Source organism: Ammospiza caudacuta, chromosome 3 (assembly GCF_027887145.1).
Source record: "Ammospiza caudacuta isolate bAmmCau1 chromosome 3, bAmmCau1.pri, whole genome shotgun sequence".
Lineage (NCBI taxonomy): Eukaryota > Metazoa > Chordata > Aves > Passeriformes > Passerellidae > Ammospiza > Ammospiza caudacuta.
This window is the reverse complement of record NC_080595.1, coordinates 28,254,457-28,272,417: the sequence shown is the minus strand read 5'-3', so window position 1 is coordinate 28,272,417 and position 17,961 is coordinate 28,254,457. Positions and strand designations below refer to the sequence as shown.

Genomic DNA, 17,961 nt, shown 5'->3' with positions numbered 1-17,961 from the left:
CAATGTCTGGAGTAGGGCTGCTATAATTTTCCATATGAAAACTTTACTGAGTTTTTTTAGTTCCAACCTACAGTGGATCATCCAAGACTGAGGACTGCAGGCTGCATATTCTCTGGAGCCAAAAGGTTCATTAGGCTCTCAGAGCCCAGAGCTGCTAAAGACAACACCAAAAAAAAACCCCAAGAAAGTCTTCAGGAATAAATCTGCTTCTCCCACAATATTCTCAAGTGAGCCTCCTCATAGAGGGGCAAAACATAAACTACAGGCTCTGGGAGCTCTCGTGATGCTTCACCACATGAACCAAGCCACTACTGATCTATACATACATACATACAGTGCATAATGTACACAATAAACCTATCAGGGCAATAGGAAGAAATGCCCTATAGAGCTGTTTTCCTTTCTATTCAGACTTTTGTGAAACAAATAAGAAATATTTAAGAGTTATAAAGCTCAGCAGTTTCACAGCAGGTATGTCCTCTCTAATAAAGTAGCTTCTTTCTTCCTTACATTCTTAAATGCTCCCCAGACAGCAACATCTGAAACAGAAGATGGAGTTTGTCTGATATTTTCACTAGTGTTTCTAAGGCTATTTAGTGGTAATAGCTCACACATGCTGTAAAAATCCTTGTCTCACCAAGAGAGTGAGGTCTCAACTCCTGTCATAATGAAGTATCCTATTCCCATTCTATGCAAACTGAAGTTACATACAAAGAGGATTAATGAAATGCCCTGAGTTATAAAAGGCAGATTCAGAAACAGAATTAAGATTCTTTATGTTAGGATTGGATGAGTGGACAGCATTTCTCAATACAATTTATAATTCTTAATTACAATAACCTAGCTAGATAATGAAAAACCTTTAAAAAATTATGGCCATAATAGTGACTTTTTTTTTTTTTTGTTTAATTTGTTCCTTTCCTTCTGGCTGATGACATCTCCTTTTGAAAAAGCTATATTTCTTTATTATAAAATATTTTTCAAAGCTTTTCTCAAACTTCTTAGTTTCAATTAGGAAAAAAAAAGCTTGTTCAGTTTCCAGCATAGATTTAATGACACAAAGAAAAATCTGCCTAGAAATAATTACATGGACAAGTCATAAATTAGCAGTCATGACAATTCTCAGGACATGCTACAAAAAAAGAATACATTTACACATGGAAACATATGGTTGCACCAAGTGAGTGCTGTATTTTCAACTAAATGCTTCTGCATCTATATTCCACAACAGGGAAATGAAGCAACAACCCTTAGAGTAATCAGTCACTCTCAGTGCTTTCACTCTGGATTTTTATATGGACTGGGCTAAAACCCAGATGTCTGAAATTATATCCCTCATTTCAAGGGTTTTACTTGCAGTGGTATTAAAATCCTACTAGTCTCATTGACATTTCTGTTAACTTGGAAAATAAAACAGACTTTTCACAGAAATTAGGTAGGCACATATGGGAAAAACATCCTAGGGAATGTATTATTACTGGCATTGGCAATTAAATGTGAAATGCTGCAAAACTCTATCACTGGAATTATTCATTATGATATAGTATTGAAGACATGGAAATGATGATTAGAAAGTGTGCAGAAATAAATTAATACATAATTTAAAAATAATTCACAAGTAGTCTGGGCCATTTGACACTCAGTTAAAGGATGAAAAAACAAAGAGGATTCAATTACTCCACTTTGAATGATGTCTTGTGATGCTATTGGGGGAGACACCATTTGTAATGGACTGTGTCACATCCTTGCATGGAGATGGGGCACAGCATGTAGGGACAGACTGAGGCAGCACAGCACATCAGGATGGTGGGATAATTAGTAAGAATATATGGGGATTTAATGATTTGAACCTTGTTCCATCTAGAATGCTCTGTCTACAAGTGAAGGGTGACACATCACTGAAAGATACAGTTTTTTCATAAAGTCAACATGCAATTAGTTGACCTTATTTTGATATACTTCAAGTGCTTTATTGCTCTTTTCCTTTGAACAAATCTTGAAGAAATGAGAGCTATGAGAAGAGCTTGGGGATAGCAGGGCTCAGCAGAATGACATGGTTTGATTTCTTGACAGGAAAGCTCAGGACCATCACAAGGGAAGGGAAGGGAAGGGAAGGGAAGGGAAGGGAAGGGAAGGGAAGGGAAGGGAAGGGAAGGGAAGGGAAGGGAAGGGAAGGGAAGGGAAGGGAAGGGAAGGGAAGGGAAGGGAAGGGAAGGGAAGGGAAGGGAAGGGAAGGGAAGGGAAGGGAAGGGAAGGGAAGGGAAGGGAAGGGAAGGGAAGGGAAGGGAAGGGAAGGGAAGGGAAGGGAAGGGAAGGGAAGGGAAGGGAAGGGAAGGGAAGGGAAGGGAAGGGAAGGGAAGGGAAGGGAAGGGAAGGGAAGGGAAGGGAAGGGAAGGGAAGGGAAGGGAAGGGAAGGGAAGGGAAGGGAAGGGAAGGGAAGGGAAGGGAAGGGAAGGGAAGGGAAGGGAAGGGAAGGGAAGGGAAGGGAAGGGAAGGGAAGGGAAGGGAAGGGAAGGGAAGGGAAGGGAAGGGAAGGGAAGGGAAGGCTTCCAGATTACATATGAATTAAGCAGATCAGCCACATGCTCCTGGTAGGTCACTGTCAGCCTTCTTTACCTGTTCTCTTTACTGCGTCAGAAGCACAGCACTCCCAGCAAGCTCAGACTCTTCTTTAGATAGTCTCTGCTGAGGCTGTAACTACCTGTACATTCAACTTGCTCTTTTCTCACAAGCTGTTCTCCCCTTGCCCAGTTTAATACTCACAGTCTCACTACAGTTCAATATTGTTTAACCGAAGTCAAGTTCCTCTAAAACCTGTAATTTCCTTTCTTAAATATTTAAAAACTCATTCTGTAAACATGACATTTTTTCAGCTTAACATGATATCATCACATTGTAATTAAAATCTGAAAAAAGCTATAATCCCATAAAGAACTGTGATATAAATTTTTAATAGTAATGATCTGCAGAAATGGACTTCAGTATTGAACCTTTAAATGGATGTCTGAAAATGTAAGAAAATATTAGAATTGATGTTCCACATAGTGTTATAATACTTGGAAAAACCTACACCAGACTATTAGCTGTCTAGCTTAGAAGTGCAATTTTCTTGCATTTTGCTGGCATATTTTTACTTTTCCCATCTTTAAACATGTTGTCTCCTTGTCTCACAGTATTGCTAGAACAGAACTCCAGGAACACAGGCTTGCACTTCCTCAGATACTGAGTTGAAAGCAAATGTACAGGCTAAATAGAAATATATGCAACAATATCTAAATATAAGCCATTAGCCTGATTAGAAATACTCAGTTCCTTTAGTAGCACCAGGCTTCAACTCCAATATGTGTGGAACTGCAAGAGGTTGGATCCTCTTCATTGTAGCTTGTTAGCTCAAGTTCACAAGCATTAGGACACCTACAGCTCTTGGCATCAGGCAAGGGATCAGCATCAGGGTTAAATAAGGACTCAGCCAAGCAGTCTATTGATAATGTCACACATCTGTCACGTACCTCATCACCACAGCGCTCTCTCATTTGCTCTGCAGTAAAAGATAATCAAGTCATCATAGCAGGTCACACTAAAAGCTTAATTCCATGCAGGCACAGCTTTCAAAGGCCATTATGCTGTCACTGAGCAAGTGCCCTTAACATCAAAGATAGTATTAAGCCAATACCCCATCACAGGCTAGGGCCTGCTGATAAGACAAGTGTCAAAAAAAAAAAGAGCTCTGAACTGAGGAACTTAAAGTCTAAATAAAGAAAAGCCCACCTTCACTTGAAAGCAAAATAAACTGTTAGATGGTGGCTGTCTGTCACAAGCGAGAAAGGGCAGTGCAGTAAGTGCAGGATGCATTGCACTTACACTGGCCCTGAGCAGGCACAGGCCACTCTCTGCTGTTGTCTCCCGTGTTTTGTCCCAGCTGATCAGGGCAACCAGAGTCAGAGATCAGCAGAAAGAGGAAAATAGCGAAATTCTCTTTATGGAGAATAACAGACAGAAGTTAAACTACAAACTTAAACTTCTTATTTCTAGATTTGTCTTGCTTCTTGGTCAGAATATAAACAAGTACTTTGGATTTCTTTTTTACCCCAAGTTCCTTGCAGCTCATGGGGAACATTCATAATTCTCCTTGCACAAAACGCCACAACGCCCATCCTTGAGACTCTGCTTTTTGCTATTCATTCTCCAGCATATAAAATCTGAATTTACTTGTCAGCTTGATGCTGGAATTCTTAAACTGTGGAGAAGAAATATTCCCCAGGTTGAGCAGGATACTCACAACATCTCAGTATTTTTTGGTATCTCAGTATTTGTCTCTTATCCTACCAGCTCCCATATGCTTTTATTTCTTTAAAAGCAAACAAACAAATAAACAACCCACCACCAAAACCCCATATACCTCTCACAACCAGGACATGCATTTCAGTAGAAAGTCTACTAATGGGTAACTTTCTGGTATTCCAAAACTACAGTGAACTTTTCTGAATTCAAATGATGAGTTTTAATCTGAAAACAAAATAAACCAAAAACAACTGGTAAAGATTTCTGTTATTAATAGAACAAAATATTTTAATGTCTTTTGGAGCACCAGTTGCATCGAGTACTTTCTCATAAAATTTCTGATAAATTTTCTTTTCTTCCTCTGCTGTGTCTGAACATATATCATAATATTTTAGACCTTTGTTTCACATCAGTCCCTAGTCAAAAAAGCAATTTTTCACTCAAATCTCATTTGCACATATCCATAATTTAAGGACAAAGTGTGTTTGTGTTCCTAATTACCTCCAAAGGATGTTTGATGAACCTGTGAAAATTAAGGAAAAAACCCCAAGCAGTCATATTACAGTGAGAAAATGAAGCACCAAAACTAAATCACCAAATACCTTTACACTGCATTTTAGTGTTATCCGACAATATATAGAACATTCAAGAATAGATCATGTTAATGCTTACAAGTTCAGAAAAAGTAAATCTAATGTAAAGGCTTTCTTTTTCCTTTGGTGCTTCTTAGTTTCTCTGGACAAGTTTGCTTTTCAGTAAAAGTTGTTTAAAATATTTGATTTAAATAATGTAAAAGTAGGAAGTTTTTTTTAAAAAAAACAAAAACCTGCAGAAGAAAATTTTCAAACAATAAATGTTTGAATAAATTTTGTACAATAAATTTTGCTACAGATTTCTTCAGATTACTTTCAGAATTTCCTGAAAGAGGCATTTCCAAGAGAAATTATTTTTTAAAATATAATTATTTTAATATCACAAAATCACAGCACACGTGAGGTCAAGGGACCACAGTGGGTTAGCAACTCGAACCTCCCAAAATAATGGAGAAGAAATTTGAATAGCAAAATTTTGTTTCTACAACAAAAGGGGTAGGATCCCACCCAGATTATCTGGAGATGGTTGTACCCAGTGTTTATTGAGATCCTATGAGCAGAAACAGCATCTTCAGTACACTGCATACACTGACCCTCCCACTGTTGTTCCAAGGCTGCATACAAAATGGTCTTCAATGAAAAACTGAAATATTACATTCAAAACACTGCAGAGCAGGGAAATTCAGCATTAGAACAGAACCAAAAGAATATTGCATAATGAATACACTAATACTTAAAAAAAGAGCTGTTCTATTCCTAGCACTGAGACCAAGATTTGGCTGCAGGTTTATTACCACAATACATTTGGGACCAAACCATCCAGGGAGTGTTCCCAGCATCTGGTTGGCATTACTGCTTGAAATTACTCAATGGGTGTTCTCCCATGGTATCTCAGAACAAACTACACAGAATCACCAAGGCAATTGCTCTGTCTCTGCACTTCCCTGTGAGCTGCTAAATAACTAAAGCTCATTTCATATACCAGCAACATGCAGCATGAATTTTGCCAGCTATATGGCAATTAGTCCTCCAGCTATTTTAAATCAAATTATTTAGGAAGGAGAATTACTGGAAATTAAATTGAGCTACCAAAACCAAAGCCATGACATGCTCCAAGAACTCCACAAAAAATGCGTTGTATTAAATTTTAAGTTGTACTACTCTGTTTGATTCACTGTGGCCAGTGTATTTAAAAAACTAGGGGAGAAGAAGCATAAAGGAGAAGAAACATAGAAGCCAGTGCTAACTATGTGAGAGATGTAGAATAACCTTGTTCTATAGACCCAAGTCCTCTTTTAGAGGGATATGATGTGAGCAAAGGCTCAGAGATGACACATCATCATATTTTACAAGAGCAAAAGGTGGTCTGAAAGAGAATGAGGACTATGTCAGGAAGAACTAGGTAGGATATTGCACACTGTTTGAATGCACATTCTGACATCTTTGTAGTCACTCCATCAAGACTCACAAATAACATATGCAGCTTGCAATCTCAAAAAGTCCTGATAATGACCATAACACTGCTAATCATTAAAACTGTTGGCTAGATAGTGTCTGTAAATTGATCCCTCAATTAAAATGTTTGCAAAGACCAAGGGAAGCAAGGTCTGTCACTGATAGCCCTCTGCCTTGCTTACAGATGAACTCCTGAAAGAAACACCTTTCCCACTGAATTCCACTTCTGTAATGGAGCCATTTTCCTTCTCAAGCTGGTTAAATGACCATCGTGGTGAAATAAAACAGAAAAAGTCCTTGAGTATGTTTGGAGATAACTTTGAAACAGAGGTAAGGGGGTATCATTTCTCTATTAAAAAAAGAGATATTTTTAAATTTACAGATTATTGGTGCCTACTGCTCAGAATGAATGAATCCAGGCTTGGGATCAATATACAGTCAGTAGACAAAGTTATGCACCCCTGTCTTTTGTCCATTGATTTGATTGGCTTAGGGCAGGGGCTTTTTTCTTTTCATTACTTCCATGTCCAGAATCAACCTGAACTGCATTTCTGTTCATTTCCTTTGGGAGTAAAACAGTTCATTTATTCCCCAGTCCCTCTCTCCATATTTCCCAAATCAGAAGCACGAGTGTGCTGCCAATCAAGCTTCTTTATGTGTTTGAGCAGCATTCGTGGTCCAAGTCTAATCTGGGTGTGTAAACACACTTTTTTTTTTCCTCCTCCTCCATCTATGTAAAGTGGAAACAAGAAAAACTGGACAGCAACCAGAGAGCCTGGGCTGCCCTAAAACATTCCACTTCACAGTTTTGTCAAACACAGCCTAGTTTGGGTGTAAATGAAGCTGTCAACATTTGGTATCTGTGCTGTACACGTGATGTTTACAAAACATATTCTTCCCCAGAATTACTTGGAGTCACACTCCAAAGAACCCAATACAGCTGACAGCAAAGTGACAGAGTGTGGGAATGTCAGGAAGAACACAGAGGGGATAGAAAATGACAAAGATTAAGTCCTGTCTGCAGCATTTTTAATGTTAATGGAAGAAGCCTTTCTACTTCAATGGGCTCTTGACAGGGCCCAGAGTTCATGAGGAGGAAGTGCTTGTTCCAGGAACAGAAGCAGGAAACATATAGATGCAAAGCTGAGAGTGGGAGGAGGCAGGAGGAGTAGATAAGCAAGGATGCAGAGGAGCATAAGGAGTGGCAGGTGTGACCAGCTCCCTTTTTATCAGTAGGAATCAATATGAGAAAACCAAACATAGTGTGAATTTTAATGTCTGTAAAAATAATGTCATCTTCTATGAATATTCTCCTCTAAAAATAGAATGTTTTAAATGCTGTTGGGAGACAAGTATGGACACTTTGGTCATTTGGATGAAACCATTACTTTTTTTTTTAGGCTATAGCTTATGGACCAGGAACAACTGATAAAAGTAAAAAGGATTCAGATATCTGGATATGGCAGCTGGTATGTGGCAATTCACACTTGTTAACTGATGAGTTCATGTTTAAGTTCAGACTGAACAGTAGTAAAGCCTTCTAGCAACAGAAACTGGAATGATTCCCTTCCTTCTCACAGAAAAGATCACCAATAGGCACCACCTTTCAGCTTTAAACTGTAATGAAAAATAACTGTAAAGTGCTGCCAGAATAAAAATAGCCTCTCTTTCCTCCTCATGTACGTTGATGACAGAGATACTGGCATCCATCCTTGTTGGGAATTTTAATGCACACTACCTAGGCTATATCCTGTAAATATATGAGCTCAAGCAATAAAGCAACATCACCTCTTATAGTTCTGCCTTGAAACATTTGCCCTCATCCTGAAGTCAAACTGGAATCACGTAGAATAAGCTAATAAATAAGTCTGAAAACTTGCTTATATTCACTCAGAATTGCAGGTGATCCAGCTGTCCTTCATTCAACTTGCTTCTAGAATGCATTTGCAACCCAAAGAAAAGCTAATTTTTGCTTACACAAGTCAGGCTAGCTCGGGAGGCAGGTATTTCTATTAGTTCCTCTTCTGTTGAAATTCACAGGGACTATCAAATGCTAATTAAAGAAATCATAATCTTGAAGGACATTTGTTTACACTGCAGCTTACATCAGCCTGTGGAATCAAGACCTTGTGGCTGGCAAGAACCTGTCTCCCCTGCCTGACAAGATAATAACCAGTGCATTCCAATATGGAGCGACTCAGCAATTTCAGTCAACCCCCTGCCGACTTGTGAATTGCTCCTCAAGACTTAAAAAGCTATGAAGAATCAGAAAAGTAGGACAGGAGCTTAAACTACTCCAGAAGATTGTCTCTGTAATTTCTGGAGTTGTACCAACTTGTAGGCTGCTAGCTTAGATTGGTGGCAGTGTACCCCAAGAATCAGGCCATGGGTTGCTGCTTTATGATAGTTCATTTTTTATGAACAAAGAAACATTTTTATTGATGATAATAGTGTTAGACAGACAAGATCAACTGAATATTTTTTAGCTAGACCTCATGAAAAAGAACAGGTTTGAGGTGTTCTTTCAGTAGGACTGATTTCTGTACATGCAGCATTTTCTTTCTGCTGGGGACAGGACATGGAAAACTAAAAGCCTTCTTTCCTTTCAGGAGGGCACATCGACTGTTGCCATGGATGGTAAAACCCTGACTCTCTCTGCTGGTGACAGCCTGCTTGTCCGTGCCCAGTCTGTGTGAGTAGAGATGAGCAGGGGCTCAGAGCGTGATCCCCCAGCTTCCAGCCACATAAATTCTGTGTATTCAGTGCACACTGTGTTGGGCATCACTGGGGCAGAAACACAGCATCTGTGAATGCAGGATTTGTAATAGCCTCTGTTATTTCTTGGGGCAAAAGTGTTTTCAGGAGGAAAAGCCAGATAGTCATTCTAGTTCACCTCTTATGATAAAAGCTGGAGAGAAGAAAAAAGAAAAAAGAAAAAAGAAAAAAGAAAAAAGAAAAAAGAAAAAAGAAAAAAGAAAAAAGAAAAAAGAAAAAAGAAAAAAGAAAAAAGAAAAAAGAAAAAAGAAAAAAGAAAAAAGAAAAAAGAAAAAAGAAAAAAGAAAAAAGAAAAGGAAGGCAAAAAGGGGGGGAAAAGGAAGGCAAAAAGGGGGGGAAAAGGAAGGCAAAAAGGGGGGGAAAAGGAAGGCAAAAAGGGGGGGAAAAGGAAGGCAAAAAGGGGGGGAAAAGGAAGGCAAAAAGGGGGGGAAAAGGAAGGCAAAAAGGGGGGGAAAAGGAAGGCAAAAAGGGGGGGAAAAGGAAGGCAAAAAGGGGGGGAAAAGGAAGGCAAAAAGGGGGGGAAAAGGAAGGCAAAAAGGGGGGGAAAAGGAAGGCAAAAAGGGGGGGAAAAGGAAGGCAAAAAGGGGGGGAAAAGGAAGGCAAAAAGGGGGGGAAAAGGAAGGCAAAAAGGGGGGGGAAAAGGAAGGCAAAAAGGGGGGGAAAAGGAAGGCAAAAAGGGGGGGAAAAGGAAGGCAAAAAGGGGGGGAAAAGGAAGGCAAAAAGGGGGGGAAAAGGAAGGCAAAAAGGGGGGGAAAAGGAAGGCAAAAAGGGGGGGAAAAGGAAGGCAAAAAGGGGGGGAAAAGGAAGGCAAAAAGGGGGGGAAAAGGAAGGCAAAAAGGGGGGGAAAAGGAAGGCAAAAAGGGGGGGAAAAGGAAGGCAAAAAGGGGGGGAAAAGGAAGGCAAAAAGGGGGGGAAAAGGAAGGCAAAAAGGGGGGGGAAAGGAAGGCAAAAAGGGGGGGGAAAGGAAGGCAAAAAGGGGGGGGAAAGGAAGGCAAAAAGGGGGGGGGAAAGGAAGGCAAAAAGGGGGGGGAAAAAGACCCTGTATAAAGATATATGTCCTGAAACTACCCACAGGCACTCAACTCACAGCAGTTGCTAGAAGCATCAGAACAGGCTTAATCAACATCAATGCAGGAAGATTTGGGGTTCAGGCTAAGAACACAGCTCCCTTCCTGGAGTAGGATATATACAGCTGTTTGATAACCTCGAAACATGTGATACACTTAAAGGAAAATAGCTTCCAGAATGGAAAGGAAGCTATAGAGCATGGCTGAAGCTGATCAAGTGCCTGCTCCTCCTTTTCAGTATCATCCATGTTTCATTTGTTGGTTTGAGTCTGTGATTTCCGTCTATACACATTGCATCTTCTCTCTTTCAATTCTTCCAGGTACTGCTGGAAAAGAGCAGAAGATTGTGTTGCTCTCTGCATCGCTCAGGATCCAAAACGCAAGCAGCCTTATAAATAACTCCTGTGTCACTTGGCTTTCAGGATTACCAAGTTTTAACCTACCTACCTTTATTATATTCTACTCAGAATGCCTGGAAATTTGAATACTCTAACAAAATGATTAAGTGGAGTCAAGTGCTGTGCCCAATTAAATTTTTTTCCCCAAGTAGTTTAAAGTTTTAGCAAAACATGTAATCAGTATTTTTTTAAGATCTAGTGTTTTGATTTTATCTGAAAGGAAAATGACAACATATCCAAGTAGCAGGATTACTTATATAGTAATACCTGATACTATCTAGATTAAACTAGATTCCTTTGAAAGGCAAGTCTCTGCCACAAGATGTAGAAAAGGAGATGGGACAGATAGTGTTACACTTCTTAGGTAACAGGCTGGATGCTGTGTGCATGCTACACTGAACATAGCCCTGCAATGGGACTAAACAGGAGCGCCTGGGTCATGGGTGTGCTCCTGTGCAGCAGAATATTCAAGTCAAATTCACCTTTAGAGGTATGTTAAGGGACAAGAAAGTAGAAAAATTATTATAATCAGTTTCTATTAACAGCTACTTCTTTTTGAACAATGAAGTTTCTGGCAGAAATAATAAATGTCAAATTATATTTTGCTGCTTTTATTCCAAGAACTCTGCAGAAGAGTTTTTGTCTTGGTTTTAGTTAATTGTTCTTCACATTGTCATCAGAAAACAGGTTGCTTAGATACCTGCAGGTATTATCAATTAAATATTTGAGATAGCAAAAGTTTCTGATTCCTGATTTTTTTTATTTCTAATTAAGTTCAGAAAAATATTTGTTTCATCTATCACCTATAAACCTCATTAAACTGAGATTTCATATGTGTTTTATTGAAGTGTTCATTCATCTCATGAGAAAGAGATGTGTTCATTCATCTCATGCCTTGGCTTTAATCTATAACTTGTATTTAACATCAGCAGCTTTTCTAGCAAAGCATACAGCAGAACTTTCCTTCATCCTCCTGATAACAGGGGCCCTAACTTGCAAAACTGAACCCAGTCCTTAAGGGTGTTATAGGTGTGAGCTGCCACACACAAAAATGGAACAAGGGATTAATATTTTCTGATTACCATTGGTACTGGTGTGTTTATGTGTCTGCAGAATAGACAGCTTGAGTGAACATCTGTGATTGAGGGATCTAGGGCACCAAAGTGTTATATTTTTAGTCCAGCAGTTACAGGGTAATCATAGAAATATTGCACACTGAGTGAGTAAGTAAGTAAAACACAGCAACATGTAGAACAAAATCCAGAATAACCAGCAGCTCTTCATCCACCCAGAGCCATGGAACTTTCAGAACAAAAGTTAAGGCATCTCCAGATTAGGTACCTCCCGTGATATCCACTCAAACCATACATATGATGCCTTTTATAACTTGTGCTTGAACACCTAAATTCTGTCCAAGTCACACACTAGGTGCAAGACCAGGAGTGCTAAACCAGAGCTCCATCATCCTCAGTTTTGCCACAGCCCATGATCAGAAACCAGGACTTAGTAGGTCATCAATTTATTTCTATTGAGGAGCTCCTGTCTTCTAAGAACTAGGTAAGAAGTGTTAAGGCCCATAAGTATGGAAAAAAAATCAGGATCAAAACAGTAGCAGATGATTTATAAAAACAGTGAAACACCAAGTACCAAGAGAAAAGAATTTTGTTTTCTAGATATATTATCTTTTGAGAATTATTTCTGTTGTTTTGGTTTCCAATTTCCTTCCCCTTCCCCTCTCTCTCTTTCATTCAATAGTTATTTATGGCCAGAGCACAAATGAGAGCACAGAGAGTACTTGTCATTTACTCCTTCCAAGGTGCTTAACCACTGTGATTCAACTGTGAAACCTGCAACTTCCCTTTTCCTATGTTTACAAATAGTTCCAAAGGGCTTCTGGGCATGTAGTGAATAATTTTCAAGTGCTTTGCTCTTCCTCCATAATGTATCTGTTCTAAACTGCCCCAACTATGGTACATTCATATTTAGATGCACCCATGCTACTCGTCTCAGGAGGAAGTTTGCCTTCTGCAAATGCAAATCCGGTTCCTGGAGCCCTCTTAGCTGCTCTTTCTGTGTATGTGCAGTCAGCTGAGCAGATGCTTCAGCATCCAGGTCTGGAGACTCCAGTGCTGGTCTTGCCTCAGAGAAGGACTTCAGGCTAAAGTCAGTGGCAAAGTTAGGCATGTTGTTTGCAGAGTACCCTAATGCACCGCTCCTGACATTGTGCTTGTTCATGCTTGTCCATGAAACACACCTGGCAAAACCATGTCCTACAGAATCACTGAGGTTCAAGAAGGCCTCCAAGACTGTCAGATCCAACCTTTGATGGAACACCAGCTTGTCAGCTGGAACGAAGTACCAGATCCAGTCATTTCTTGAACACCCCTAGGAATGGTGACTCCACCACCTCACTCAACAGTCCATTCCAACGTTTAACAAAGCTTTCTGTGAAGAAATTATTCCTTATGTCCAACCTGATTCTCCCCTAGAACACCCTGAGACTTTTCCTCTCATATTGTTTGCCTGGGAGAAGAGGCCCACTCTCACCTCACTAGACCCTACTTTTAGGTAATGGTGGAGCACAATAAGGTCTCCCTGGTGTGGTGGTGTGAGGTCCCCAGGATGAGGTGAGAGATGAGAATTTGACTCCATGTTCTCAGAAGGCTGATATAGTATTTTATGATATTATATTAAAAGAAATTATATACTAAAACTATACTGAAGAAAGAGAAAGGATCCATCAGAAGGCTAGAAAAGAATGAATTGTAAAAACCTGTGACTGACTCAGTCTGACACAGCTGGCTGTGATTGTTCATCCAAACATGTGAATTGTTTTTAATTAATGGCCAATCTCCAGAACACATTCCAGAGGACTGTGAATGGAGAAAAACGTGGAGAAGCTGAGGCTTCTCATCTTCTCAGGAGAAGAAATCCTGGCAAAGGGATTTTTCAGAAAATATCATGGTGACACCCTGGTCTTTTCTCCAGGCTAAACATCCCCGGGCACTCCTCATGTGCCTTAGACAAGACACATTTCATATGATTTACGCACACATGACTGCCTTTCTTTACAGCTCTTTTTATACCTGGTACACCTGCACCCTGGTTTGGATGCTCACTTTCTATCTAAATCAGACAGATATTGGGACACCTGATACTTAGCAAACTTGGTACATTTTGACAGGATTGTGCTAACCTTATTAGCTCAGTATTGCACAGACAGACCATCTGCTGTTTGATGCTTCCGCAAGACTCAAAAGTAAAACCTTTATACAAATAAATATTCTAAGCATTATTAAAATAAAATCTACACAGATACAAGGCTATACCTGCACCATTTTTGATAAATTATTAAACACATCCAGCATTGTCCAGAATCACAAGCTTGAGGTGATTTGAAAGCTTAGAGATACACACAAAGAAGTTTGAATCCACCTAGAAGCATCCACAGTTATTCCAAGGCAGAATCTCACCTATCCTAGAGGTCAGCAGGAGTTTTCCCTTTCACTTCATATGGGAAAAAGTGATGCAGCCTTACCCTGCCAGCTATTGATTAAAGCAGCAAGGCTTTCCCTGGGCTTTTTCAGTGCCTTCAGAATGCTTAACCCCAAGGAGATCACAGGTAAACCTTTTAAAGAGAAAGCTCAACCACTTGTTTTTAGCTATAGATGTATTTTGATTTATATTTATAGCATTTAAATCAAATAAAGAGTGATGTAAGCATTATTACAGTACTTCATATTGAGCAAGGAACTTACAGTCAGTCTTCCATTCAAATTAGCAATATAGATTAAAATACTTGAAGTAATTAATGTTTCCTATTACTCCTAGGCTAGGCAGGCTTGATCTTATAGGGTACTTAGGTTCTTATTTTGAGCTATACTAACTTACGTGAATGATGGAAATAAATTGGTATGTCTCACTGCATTCCTCCTAACTATGGTCTCATATTCCAACACTTAAAAATAGTTGATTAGCAAGGTTACATGATTAATGATATGTGATTACCATCATCACCCATTCATAATAAATAGTATTGCTTGAAGTAACTTAAAAATTAAATAATTCTGGTACAGCAAATAAAGCTTCAGCCTTCACCTGCCCTTTCTTGAAAAAAAACCTACAAAAAGCAAGTTCATGAAAAATATGTATGTTTATGGTTATGAGAGAACTAGAAGAGAGTTACCCACACAGCTCATGTAGTAAACATATCTGAGATCAACAGAAGAGCATAAGATTGTCCAATTAAAAAATTCAAAACCAAAATAATCCACAGAAAAATTAAGACATGATAATGATTCAATGTTATCTACATTTGAGCTTGCAATAGATAAACTGACAGCTTGTAAAAGTCAATAGAGGAACCCTGCTTCCTCTACTTTTAGATGTTGCTTGTTTATTTGAGTGAACACTACCAGAGGCATAAAACTGACGAGGTGGATCAGGAAACTGGTAAAAGCAGGACTGTTGTAGTAAAGTTTTTCCTCAGACCCACACAGTATTTACTTACACCTGCAAATCAATCTCCTCTTACTACATGAAGATAACAAATGCTTTCATTCTGTTGTTAAAAACATTAATTGTATTGATTTCAGTTCACCAGTCACATCTAATAGAACAGATGCAGAGAAAGCAATCCTCCCACCATCATTGCATATAAGTAAAGGAAAAAAATACTTAAGCTATTTTAAAAATTCCTACATAACCACCTTGTTTGTTCATATTGGAGACATTTTAAGGCTTTGGAGTGTTTTTATTTAGTTTCTTTTCAGTTAACGAGCCAGATGCACCTGAATGAACACTTCAGACTCATGAAGGTCATCACCTCCTGGTGTGTTTCTTTTTCAATACACAAGTATTGTAGAGCTACTCTTCAGTATCAAAGGATGCAGAATAACACCTGATTGGACCCACAGTAAAACTGTTGATTTTTAAAGTAATAATAAGGAGAAAAATTTAATATCCACCTCTCAGCTCAAAGTACCTGATCTACAGGTCTTAGCACTGTCTGGTACAGAAAGATCTATGCTGGATCAAATCAAAAATATTTTCAGTCGTTGTCCAAAAATTGTAGAAGTGAATAAAAACTCTTCCTTGAAATGTTACTGGAATTTTGATGGAAGCTTGACATCTAGAGTGATGTTTACACACAGAGTCAGACAGTTTGTATTACAAAAATAAGCCCTTGAATTGTGACATCTTTAGGGAAATCATCTCCCCTTTTTGAGATCTGCAAATGATAAAACAATTCTTTCTAAATCATTGTTGCTCCAGGTTAAATATATCTCCAGGATCTCTGGCCTGCTAATTCAGTGGGAATTGCATGAGGACCACATACTCAAAGATTTGAACACTGCTTTGTGTTTTTACAGTTGTTAAATAGGTACATGTACATGGCTAAATATAGTGCTAAATAAATTCTGTTCATGGTTTTGGAGATAAATTACACTGAAATTGAAGCAAAACTGTTCAGGTTCTAAAAACACTTCATTATACAATCTCATAAGCTCCAGAGAAAGAAGTCATGACTATGACAAAGTAAACTAAGGATAAGCACTTTTGAAAATTCAGTGAGGAATTTGAGTACATCTTTAGTACAGCAGAGAAAAATAGGACTTCTGAAGTGCTATACAACTAGAGCAAAAATAAAATTTTATCACGTTTTAATGCTTCTCCTCTTGAAGAAAAAAATCCTAGCGTGCTTAGAATGCAAAACCAAAGCACACATCCAAAGATGATGGAGTTTGTAAAGTTCTGCTTTACAAACTCTCAGCACAGGCAAACTTTTCTAGACAATGAGTTGCCCATACATTCAAACCATGCACTTGATAGTTTGAAGATAAATTTGACAATCCAATTGTGTAAAGCAACTAAACACATGCCAATTTGTAGAACTGAAGCATGAAAGTTTCAGTATGCAAGTCCCAAATGCCACAGGGGTTTGACGTGGAAATGTAGCCATCGCACCTTAGCTAGCTTTTTGTTAACTGTCTCTTCCTCCAAGGACACCCCAGGGCGGAATTCTGGATTCCATGCAGAAAGGAAACTTGGGCACCTTCAAATGGCTCCACACTGACTGCTGGGGTGAGCAGAGAACTGCCCTGACAAGGCAGCTGTCCACAGCTGAACCACAAGGAAATTCCTGGGGGTTATTTTTATGTCACTGTGACACACTCTGCTCTCAGGGTGCTCCAAAAGCCACCTTCACTGAGGAGACACAGGGCTCTTTTTCCAAGAGCCAAGCAAAGCTCATCCTCTTCATGCAGATCACTGCTGGAGATCTATAACCTTGTTGACCCAAAAGCACATTTCCACAAGCAGCAGAAGCCCCAGGAACAACTCCCACCTCTGCACAGGAGGAGGAAGAAGTCAAACCAAATCTTTGCTGTCCTGCAGGACCACCCCAGTCACAGTGTCTGCTGTTAGAGTCATTTCCATCCCCACCTGATGCAGCTCAGCTGAGCCATGCAGGAAGCACCACAGCATTGCTGGTGAGCCAGGAGATAATTCCTACTCCCCAAACGCAGTTACAGATGATATTACTCTATATAACAGAAATACTGACAGAAAGAACATATCATTATAAAGCCATTGCTCTAACAGCAGTTATTTGCCTGAACACATTTGTGACCTGAGCTGTCTACAGCATCTTGGCATGCATTAAAAAAAGAATGTGTACACCGCGTTTTGCCTAGAGAAAAAATCATCACCAAATTGTTGAAACACAAATAGATCAGCTTTATTTATGACAACCTGAGAAAAATACTAACAGCTCCTGATTGTTTCCTGATACTGGTGACTAACAAGCCACATGATTCAGACCTCGTGTGCTTTAATATTGAGTAGCAAATCAACATTCAATGGGCAGATCCACTCATCAGACAAGGGCTCACTGTTCTCTCCAAAAGGAAAATGGCAAATACTGAATGAAACCAAGTAAAATCTTCTCAAAAAAGGATAAGACTTTGTATTTATCTACCAAAATGTACTAGTTCAGCTTATTTTTAAACGAAGATAGAAAAATGTATTTGAGCACTGGAATGAGATTGCCATATGCCATCAGAATTCGAGTTTAAAATGAAAATGAACCAACTCTGGCTTCTGTTTCCAATATGGATGACAATGTTCAGCTGTCTAAAGCCATTTCTTCCATTTTTTGGATATAAAAGAGGCAATTTACACCCAGTTCTTCACTGAAAGCAATTTGTCACTACTTCCATCTTTGCCATTATAGATGCAGCTGCCCTGATTTATGCCAGTGTGTTAACAGAATCAGGCAGCTACACTACAATGATGCAAATGTTGCCTTGCTGTGTACTGCAGTGCCCTAAATGCCATTGCATAGCATAATTTACATACTGCATATACACACACATTGTACACAAACACACA

General features: G+C 39.2%; 1 protein-coding gene across 2 annotated transcripts in view; it reads left to right on the top strand.

Moving 5' to 3' along the window:
- The window catches only part of HAAO (3-hydroxyanthranilate 3,4-dioxygenase), a 34,553-nt gene extending 23,148 nt beyond the window's left edge, over positions 1–11,405 (top strand). Inside the window, exons 7-10 of one of the 2 annotated variants that reach the window (XM_058802000.1) lie at positions 6,514–6,659; positions 7,730–7,798; positions 8,939–9,021; positions 10,492–11,405. In XM_058802000.1, the coding sequence (XP_058657983.1) occupies positions 6,514–6,659; positions 7,730–7,798; positions 8,939–9,021; positions 10,492–10,570 (377 nt within the window). In that variant the 3' untranslated portion in view covers positions 10,571–11,405. The remainder of the gene's footprint in view (positions 1–6,513; positions 6,660–7,729; positions 7,799–8,938; positions 9,022–10,491) is intronic. The other variant, XM_058802001.1, reaches the window with a different exon arrangement.
- The last annotated feature ends 6,556 nt before the right edge of the window (positions 11,406–17,961 follow it).